Source organism: Akebia trifoliata, unplaced genomic scaffold (genome assembly GCF_017979445.1).
Source record: "Akebia trifoliata isolate Shusen 1 unplaced genomic scaffold, ASM1797944v1 Contig00884, whole genome shotgun sequence".
NCBI lineage: Eukaryota > Viridiplantae > Streptophyta > Magnoliopsida > Ranunculales > Lardizabalaceae > Akebia > Akebia trifoliata.
The window spans coordinates 3,757-14,607 of record NW_028237301.1 but is presented as its reverse complement, the minus strand read 5'-3'; the positions used below and the strand labels follow the sequence as shown (position 1 = coordinate 14,607).

The window sequence follows — 10,851 nt, the reverse complement described above, 5'->3', positions numbered from 1 at the left end:
GACTCTCAGGCAAAATTGTTGATGGTTGTCCAGATATTTATTAAAGGACCCCTCTATCTAGGGGCCCAAAGAATTAAAGATATAATAAAAGGGGGTTCTCCAAAAAATTAAAGTCAATCAAGTAAGACTAAAGTCAATCTTAAAGTTAATCATGTAAGACTAAAAGTCAAGATCTTAAAGTCAATCAAGTAAGACTAAAGTCATGATATTAAAGTCAACCAAGTAAGACTAAAGTCAAAATCTTAAAGTCAATCAAATGAGATTAAAAGTCAAAACCCTAATAGAGTTCTAATTAAATAATAATTCTATTTAAAACAATCCTAGTTAAATAATAACTCTATTTAATAGAATTCTAACTAAATAATCACTCTATTTAAAATAATTTTAAATAAATAATAACTCTCTCTAAAAGAATTATAATTAAATATTAACTCTATCTAAAAGGCACTTAAAAAATCTATAAATAGGGGTCTCTACACCCTATTTTCATATCAAAAAAAAATCCTAAGAGAAGTACGTCAAAAAGCTTTCCTAGCCTCCCATAAACCCTAATTTTGAAGCCTTAACTCCTTACCTAATACCCATACCTCAACTTTAGCTCGAAAAATACCTAGAAGCCATTCAAAAACACCCAGAAATCCATAAACAAATTCGAAGAATTCAGATCTAAGAAAGAGATACCTTGCCTCAGAGATCAGAAATCAGATCCGGAGACAGAACGAAGCGAGGAGTACTGTACAAGTAATTACTCTATCAGATCTGAGGGAACAAGACCGTTGTCTTTAGAAAGGTATCTATTTCTTATTATTTTTTTATTACTTAGGTCTTTTAGCAATGTAGTTTATTTGGAAATTAGTAGAGACCGGCGTTTGCCAGGCAGGGTTGGTGCCTAACACTTTCCAACCCGTAACGGGATCCTCGGACCTATTTTTTTCTTTCTTAGATTAGTAGTATTTACTTTTTTAGAGTCAGTATTCGATTTCGAGACCATAATAACTAGGTGACAACTTCCAAACGTTAAAGGTCAAAAATGGATCTGCGCACCCCGTAGATCGAGAGCGCTTTCAGGCTATACGAAACTCTAATCGTTCCTTATACGTTTCAAAATATTAGAAGTTCTGTCTATAAAGGGTGTCATTACCCTGTTTGCATTCCACAAAATGCGCCCTTTCCTATCCCAACTTCAATTGTTTTTGTTCCTCGACCATTCATCTTGAATTCCTACCTTAGCAACTTCCTTCTCTAGGTTGGCTGCATTTACTACTGCAAAACATCTTGGTGTCTGAGCCTTCAAGATGTCTTCTAAGTTGTTGAACTTTATTTATGTTACATATAGGTCTTTTATCTACCCGTGTGGCTATGTAATTAATTCTTCATGCAACCTTGACCCTAGGATGGTAGTGGTCACATAAGCTGATGCCACTAGTTCGTCGTTGCATAACTTGTGCTCAAAATTGAGCAATGAACTCCCGAATGCTCTCTCATTCTTCTTGTCTCAGGTTAAACAGAACATTAGCTTTCACCTTTCTTATTTGATTGTGGATATAATGAGCTACAAATAGTGTTTTTAGCCCTGCGAAGCTCATCACTGACTTTGTGTTCAACCCTTTGAATCAAGAGATTACAACCGACCTCAATGTGGACGGGAACATTTTACACATTAAAGCGTCGTCTCCTTAATATATGTAAACACCCCATTTTTGCACTTGTCTAATTAATCAACTTGTTAACCTGATTGCGATAGTTCCTAATGATGGACTAATATTCTAAAGTTTTTTATTGTTACTAGATGTGTTTCTAAAAGATTAGATGAGATATTTCAAGTAAACAAAACTTTAAAAATCATGCTATGCTAGGAAAATATGATCCAAAAATATAAAAATCGTCATTTTCAAATAAAAAGAAGTTTTATTAGAAAAATCATCAAAAATAATCAAATTACCATAATACCCCTGATATCATAACATCCCTAGAGTCTACATTACGCTTAGAAAAACCCTTTCGAACACATAAGACAACAAACTAAAACCAAATAAACTGTTTCGCCAATTTCTACAAAATTTGATAAAATTATCAAAATGCCCCTCATAGGCTCCACCACAATCATTTCACGCTAAAAACCCATAAATGACACAAACCAATAACCTCATTGAATTCCTTACAAAAAATTGATTTCAAAACATTCTAAAACGTCGAATACAACCTCTCAACTCAAAAATCCTTGTTGAGAGTAAAATGGTAACTTTCCAACCTTAAAATTCAAAATTTTGAAACTAATAATTAAAATATAAATTAACGCAAAGTGAAATCTTGATAAATCAAATTAAAATTTTTGAATGAATAAAATCAATTAATTAAGCCCACGGGCCAAATTTTAAATAGTAGCCCCATTTACTTAAGTGGGACCCACATAATATTTAATAAAAAATCCTCCATTAGGGGGTTCTCCAAAAATTAAAAAAAATTCATTCTACGTAAGTCAAAAAAATTCAAAATTCAAAATTCAAAATTCATACAAAACTTATCTAAAATATTATCATAATTTAAACAACTTAATAGATTTGTTAGAGATAGACCTTATCTCTAAGAGATCTAATCTGAACCATAATCTTCACAAAGCTCTTTAAAATAAAGCCTCCACCACCTAATTTCGTAGGTTAAGAAAAATCCTAAAAAACAAAAGTCGAAAACCCTCCAAAACTTTGTTAAAATCCTAAATCTGAAGCCTTAAGTTCATACCTAACCCCCCAAGCCTTAATTTTTCACCTAAAAAATACATCCAAAAAGTCATCTCACAATAGAGGTAAAAGCAAGAAGATTCACACAAGGAATGCTCATTGTCAGTTTCTGAGAGAATCAATCGTCGTAATCATTCAGGTAAAGGAAGGTAACTTTTATTTTATTTTTTAGGTCGTTTGTTACAGTATAAATTTTTTAGAAAAGTAACAAGCCACTCTTCAAAGCCGAGGTTATTACTTTATGTTTGAAGTTCTAGATCTGGCATCACAAATCATCTCCCTACCATCCTCAGACCAATGGAGCAATCGAAGCAGCCAATAAGAATCTCAAAGCAATCATCGGGAAAATATGTCAATCGCACAGAGATTGATCCAAAAAGTTTTCATTTACATTTTGGGCATATCATACTTCAATACGATCTTCCACAGGAGTCACTCCCTACTTTCTAGCATATGGTATGGAAGTAGTCTTACCAATTTAAATGAAAATCCTGTCTCTTAGGGTCTTGATGGAAAGTCAATTACTAGACGTAAACCATGTCCGTCAACGGTATGAAAATTAAACTTGATCGAAGAAAAATAACTTAGAACTTTGTACCACGTGCAAGCTTATTAAAAAAGAATCGTCCGCGCATTTGACAAGAAGATCAAAGCTCACCACTTGTAAGTCGGGGATTTGGTACTCAAAGATAACCAAACTCTTGTCTTTGACCCTAGAGGGAAGTTCAAACGTAATTAGGGAGGTCATTTCATCATCAAAGAAATCCTGCCTGGAAAATCCTTCAAACTTCAAAACTATGATGAAATTGAACTACTAGAACCAACAAACTTTGACCAGATCAAGCAGTATTACATTTAGAGAGGCCTTCTTTGACCGAACCAATATCCTTGTTACCCAGTTCAACATTTCCTTTCTCAGTCATTTGCAACTTTTTCAAAAAAAAGATAATTACATTTTTCTTTTACAGCCCGACCACACCAAAATATATATATATATATATATATATATATATATATATATATATATATATATATATATATATTCACCCACAAAGAGACAAAAAATCCAAAGAAAAAAAATATATATTGTCAAAATGGGGAAGAAAAAAAAAAAAAATCAAAGGAAAAACAAGAAATGCCACACAAGGGGCATTCGGGTATTTAAGCCTCAAATTACCTTTCTTTCTATGCCCAGTCCTAAGCTTACCTATGGAAGTCCTCCTAAGTAACGTGCGAAAAAGTCAAGGAAAATAGTAACATATGATTAGACAGAAACTCCAAAAATTCAAAAGAGAAGAAAAAAATGAAGTAAAAAAAAAAATAAAAATAAAAATAAAAAAGCCTGCTAGGTTGAAAACCCGTAAGGAAGACTAAAGCAAAAAAAAAAAGGCAACGTCGCAAGGTTGTAAATCCAAAAGGATGGACTTGGAAACAATTAGAAAAAAATAATAAATAAATAAATAATTTGTAAGTTCGCTAGATCGAAAAATTGAAAAGACGATCTAGGCAAAAGCTAGAGCACGCTCGGTAGATTGAAAATCTTAAAAGGCAATCTAGGTAAAAATTAGAATGACCAAAAGAAAATCTCCATTGAGTTCAAAATCTAAAAAGGCGGTCCGAGCCAAAACATCAGAAGTCCAAATGACCAAGTTTTAATACACAGCTTAAATCAAGCAAAGACTCAAAAGCCACAAGTATCTTATCTATGATTGATCCGAAAATCTTCATTTTCCGAAGTGAATAAAAAGGAAGAAGGATGAATTCTATGATGAATTTCAAAAGAAAATATTTTGTTATCTTGAGCTTGACTCAAAATCTTCAATATAAAAAGTCAAAATTAAAAGTTAATCTTTATTGCATTTGTGGTAATCAAAGATTTCAAACCTTCATAACAAGGGGCAATTTTCTTTTTTAAAACATGTAGTTTTCCCCTTTACACTAGGGGCATTCTTTTTCAAACTGAGTTCAATTATCTCTAATGCAATATTTCCTGTCAAACTAGGGGCATTTTGTTCTCAAGCTTGATCAATTTCAATCCTAAAAAATAATGGTAACCCAAATCTAAGGTTATCCTGTTGATAGCAATTTTTTGAAAATCTCTAAGGTTGAAAGGAAGTTAAAATGTTGGCCTGAGATTCATAAATATTTTTGAAAAACTCCTGAGGTTCAAACAGAAGCGTTTCTGATCTTTCATTTGGCTTTGCCCACAGAATAGTTCATCACCCTTTCACCTAGAATAGGTAGAGTATGACATTAAATCTTTATCAGATTTTGCTCAGACCCTGTTGAGCAAAATCTACTCAAACCCCGCTAAGATTTTTCTCATATTCAGACCTTACTGAGATTTTTCTCAGATTTTGCTTAGACCCCACTGAAATTTTTTCTCAGATTTTGCTAAGACCTTGCTGTGATTTTTTTCTCAAAATTTTCACAGATCCTGTTGAGATTTTTCTCAAATTTTTCTCAAACCCTGCTGAGATTTTTTCATATTTTTCTTAGACCCTGCTGAGATTTTTTTTCAGATTTCGATTTGACCTTGTTGAGATTTTTTCTTAGATTTTGCTCAGACCTTGCTGAGATTTTTCTAAGACCCTATTTAAATTTTTTCTCAGATTTTACTCAGACCTCACTGAGATTTTTCTCAGATTTGGCTCAGACCTTGCTAAGATTTTTTGTACATATGATTTCCTCATCATAAAGATCCTCATCACAAAAAATCATGTCATTTCGATACTTTTATCCCATATAGGACAAAACACTCTATCTAGAACTTTGTCTATGGATCCCAATCCTATATATATATATATAAAGATCCAATGGTTGAGATTTATCTTAGAGATTTGTAATATATTCTCGAGATACATCTTTTATCCCAACCATTGGATCTCACAAAACACAATTGAGATGTGTGTGTAAACATATGAGTTCAGTTTTCAAGACTTTACAAATCCTGACCCAGAGATTTTGTAGAGCAATCCAAAGATTTGAGAGCATGGGAGATTTAGGAGGGTTAAGAACATATTTTTTGAGAGTTGAATAGGCTTAGGGAAAGATGATGGAGAGAATGGTGAGGTATGAGTTGCATGAAGAGAAATATAAGGGTGAAGGGGAGAGTTCCAATCATAGACTAAAATATCCCAAAAAGATCTTCCACCACCTTAGGATTTGGTGTGCATCTAAAGAGATAAAGAGATGGGGGTAGTTTTAGGTAGCTTTTATTTTATTTTAGTGGGAAGTGTTTTCTACCATAGGATTTGTGCAAATTCATCTAACACTACTAAATATTTGGAGACGGGTGGTTATGGGGAATTGTGATGGTTTCAGACAGTTGTGTTGGGTTTAAAGGGGAATGTTCTCTACCATTGGATCTTTTCAAATAGATCTCAGGTCAATAAATATGTTTATGGCGGAGATAAAGATGTGTTATACACAAACACATGTTCAATTTCACTATCAATTTTTGTAAATTGTAGTTCTAGTTTATGTAAAATTCCGTTGTTGATTTGTTGTTTAGTTTCTGTTACAAGGGAAGGTAAGGAGAAAGGTAGAAAACTTGGGGGATGGATTTAAGGTTTACAAGGATCAAAACTATTGGTAGGAAAAATGCTTAGACAAAGTGAAATGTAATAGAAATAAAAAATTGGACAAATACACGAGTTAATACGAGGTCAAAATTACATCTAAATCTTCAAAACTATGAGTATATTGTTTTTTGTTCATCATTCATTATCACAAATCGACGGAAGAGATGGAAAGTTACATCTAAATCTTCGAAATTTTAAATATATATATGTAGTTCTTGATTCTCCTTAGCCATCACAAATCCTTGGAATGGATTGTAATCCTGGTATAAAAAAATAGTGAAAGGATATTTTTGGTACTTCAAAACTTTTCTTAAGACAAGTGGGCATTTACAAAGCAATAGCAATTTGATACAAGGAACCACAAGCTTCAAATCATCATTAAATAAGAGTCAAAATGGCTAGTGAATGTTGTCTTCAGAAGCATCTAGTTCCTTAATAGATAAGTTAACTGTCAATCGAAATTGCATCAGATTAAAAGCGATAGCACTGAATTCCAAACAAGATCCACGACCTTTTAAACACTTAAAAACTTCACATCAATAATAAACAATAGCACAATAGGGGTTTTCCAATGTCGAGCTAGCGTCATCATCAACGAAATCGTTTAAACCACTTGTCCATGAGCTAACATCACCATCAGTGAAATCATTGAAACCACTGGTCCATGAGCAAGCGTCATCATCAGCGAAATCGTTTAAACAACTTGCCCATGAGTCTCTCTTTGAATTGTGTTCTATTACACTCGCCAAGGATTCTTGAAAGTTCTTAAACCTCCTCTTTTCTTCTTCAGGTCTATAAATCCTTCCATATTTCTCCTTCCATTGTTGAAAGAGCACGGCGGCTTGTTCTTCTGATACAACCTTATCTGGCCCATAACTGACAATGGAAAACCTACTAGGACGAATGCCGACTGTGGGTTCCATATTACTTGTGTGTATCCCAACTCGATCATTGACTAGCTGCAACAATAGAACAATATATGTAAGTTTTGCAAGACTATTACCAAACATGACCAATCATTCATGTTCAAAGAGATTTTCAATTTTTTTTTTTTTTTTTGTACTAAAATAACATATCCATTTTTTTTCTACAATGGGCTTTATGAATAAATAAGCCAATGGGTGGTTCCAATCCAAGGTCAAAATACTTAGTTTTTTGATAAAACAGCTAGGATGGTGGGTTTCAGTAGTTAGGCCTCCAAAATACATTTTTTTAAATAAACAATGCACGAGCTAAAACCGCTAAAGAATATTTTTTTCTTTTTGGAAATATACCTTGTTGGGCAAAGCGCAGGCATCAGTGATGGTGATGCTCTTCATGTTCCGGGTTTCCCAGTCTTCGGCCGTAACAGTAAGGGTACCATTGGCATCGATATCAAATTTAATTACCACACCACTCATTCTGGAGGAAGACCAATTAAAACAAAAGCTACCAATAAATTTGTTATCCCTTGCAAATTTTTCCTCACCCTGAAGGACATTTATCTCAATACTTGTCAAATCATCTTCACTGGCCCGGAACAACTCCGATCTGGAGAAGGGCAGTTTGTGTTCCTCGGAATAATTTTGGTCATAGTACCATCCGAGGCCTCTAGACCAAGAGATAACAGTGTCATGTCTAAGGGAACAATATCGCTGGAATTTCCAACCAGGAGACCAGCCTGAAATTTGAATAAATTTAGGAATACAATTAGAATAATAATTAATGTTCTACTACGTAATAAAACTAGATGTAATTGCCACAACAATAATTATGAACCCACTTCTGTCTAGTTTAATTAAAAAATTATGTAAGATTTTATCTCAATGGATGAGGACTAAGACATATGAATGAGAAAAAATAACAAGGATAAAAGAACTAACTGGAAGTGCGGCCTCACGAGCAGCAACTTCGGGAATGACACTGACGTTGGGATCTTTTCCAATCATTTTCTTCACAACTTCCTGAACAATTGGTACATATGAAGATCCATCAACATGTATCAACTCATCAAAGCCATTGCAGAAGAACAATGCATCCCTCAAGACATTTTTAATTGGGGTTCTTAACCTACAAAACATAATCCCAAATATACAAATAATAAGTCCCAGAGGACTTTCGGATGAGCAATAGAATGTCATAGTTACGATAGCAAACTTGAAAAAGAGTAGACCCACCACATCGTATTTGTTAGAACCAAAGATGACAGCTCCATCTTGACTTTCTCAGTTGTCTCAGTGACACTGAAGAAATTGTTCATCCTTCAAAATATAGATGTCTCCATCTTTATTGATGTTTGATGCAAGCCAATCGACGATTCTCTCTTTTAGTTGGAGTTGCTTAAATGTTATTCAGTCACAAGAAGTCAAAACAAAATCACATTAACATTCCAAAAACAGTTGGTTGTAAATAAAATGGAAGCAAATTATTCCAACCTTATCAAACTCATCACCACCCCAATGTGTATCTCTGAATGAAGAAAGCACCTTACAAACTTCATCTCCAGCCTCGAGAACAACAACTACAATAAAGAGGCAAGCAAATATTTAAAACAGCAGGAAACAAAAATTTGATCACAGCCATCATTTCCACGTTCCAGACACTCAACTCCTTATTCTATGCCTTAACATTTGTAAGGAATAGCCAGATCGAAAGTTGGCAAATCTTTATAATGACCTTCACAACCTCTAAAATACTTTTATCAAGTGTTTAAGACTTTAAATGTAGAGGACTCCCAAATACACCTCTTAAAATCATTACATTCGTTAACTTCGCAATCAAAATATGAGATCGCAAAACCTAAACAGGAAACAACATATAATTGTATAAAGAACCATGTTGAAGCAGCATACTTTAATTTTGTACAATACACCATATCAACCTAGCCTGCCTTCAAGATTTTACAGCCTAGATTACCCCATCCTTTTAAAGTTACTTTTAAACTTGGTAACAGTGTTGGTATCATTACCAATATACTTAAATATCTTGAAATTTCCCGAGATTCCTAAAGTATTTAAAACATACTAGAAACCCAAGGTGATCAATTTCGAGAGTTCAGAGTTTAAAGTATCCATTAAATGATGTGAATTCTCCCAAGTTCTATGCATAGTTGTATACTTTATAAACTACTACAGTACCATATGTAAAATATAAAATGATACTTTTCTTTCTATTCCGCGTGAACTCATGAAAATAGCTTAAGATATTTATGTCTATAAAACAAAAGGAAGTCAATTTGACATGGGTTCAGACATATAAAACAAGAACCAACAGCTAGACCAGTGAGGGGAGCTTTTTGAAGGATTTAAAAAGGAGAGAGGTATGTCAAAAATGACGTGGATGAAAGTAGTTAGGAAATATATGAAGCCACATTTTTTACTGAAAATATGGCTTGGAATTCAGAGTTAAGTACAAAAACAGGATTCCAGTTGCCGACACATATTTGGGACAAGGCATATTTGATTGGTTGGCTGAAATTATATACAAGATCCAATTTGTCAATTCACAAGATTTTCCTAATAAACTAGAAGTAAAATAAGGTTAAAAAATTCCCAAAAACCATGCCAATGTTCTCATGAAGAATTTGATTATGTATCTAAAAATATCTATCTATTCATTCGCCAATTTAAATAACAAAACCTAAAACAAATAGAACACTAGAGAAGATAAGACATTTCCCTGCAAAAATAAGGAGGCAACTTCCACTCTAGTATTCAAAATCTTTACTTTTATAGTGAGAAAAGGCGGAGTAAAGCGGTTCGACATCAAAATTTATAAGACCAAAAATACCCCCACAATTGCGTTTATCCTTACTATTTTTTTTTATATGGATAAGCTGGACTTGAATCCATGACCACAAAGTTGCTTTGTAATGTATTAAACCAAGTGGGCTATAGGTCTAAAGCACATTTATCTTTACTATTAGTGTCATTTTTGTCAAAAGGAATAAAATTATACCACGACTCTTATAATCACATTTGTTAGTATTCAAAAAAAAAAAAAACCTTTATCATGTCTCTTCATAATCCTCTTAATTAATATTTTAAATTATAAAAGGTCCTCACAATTGCACAATCCCTATAACCAATTAATAAATTTTCTAAAAATAAATATCCATCTTTAAAATCATTTTAATTAATATTAGAAACAGCAAAAAAAAAAAAAAAAATCCTTCCAATATATAAATGATAAAATATGATTATATATTTGAAAATTTTATCAATGTCTAATATAGAAAACAACACATGACATAGAATTGAATGCATTTGGTGAAGCATCATTTATTGGCCTTTCAAAATCATTCGGTAATCATGGGTACACTCATAAACAGAAAGGTGGAAAAAACCCCATTGTACAGAAAGGCCACACAACATCCAAGTTTACAGTTTTGCTCATTATAATCACAAGCAATTCATGTCCTATATGAAAGCTATATATCATATGAAGTATTAACTTAGTTAACCACTAACTCTTTAACTACAAAGAAAGGCCTTAGATCATATGGTAAGGATTGTTAAAATAATGAAATTTTGTTTGTGATCAATCGAAAG

At 33.0% G+C, this 10,851-nt stretch overlaps 1 protein-coding gene across 5 annotated transcripts; it reads right to left on the bottom strand.

Moving 5' to 3' along the window:
* Positions 1-6,666: 6,666 nt before the first annotated feature.
* Positions 6,667-9,855, bottom strand: LOC147380909 (stromal 70 kDa heat shock-related protein, chloroplastic-like). 5 transcript variants are annotated; one of them, XM_086431084.1, is made up of 5 exons: positions 8,737-9,855; positions 8,479-8,640; positions 8,185-8,371; positions 7,597-7,982; positions 6,667-7,281 (listed from the first exon to the last, which is right to left on the bottom strand). In XM_086431084.1, exons 2-4 carry the CDS (start codon positions 8,559-8,561, stop codon positions 7,818-7,820), a joined length of 435 nt encoding a protein of 144 aa, XP_086287210.1. In that variant the 5' UTR covers positions 8,562-8,640; positions 8,737-9,855; the 3' UTR covers positions 6,667-7,281; positions 7,597-7,817. The 5 variants fall into 5 exon arrangements, with proteins under 5 accessions (XP_086287210.1, XP_086287207.1, XP_086287209.1 ...); XM_086431081.1 differs by having other exon boundaries at positions 8,737-9,835; XM_086431083.1 differs by having other exon boundaries at positions 8,479-9,855.
* Between the last annotated feature and the right edge of the window lie 996 nt (positions 9,856-10,851).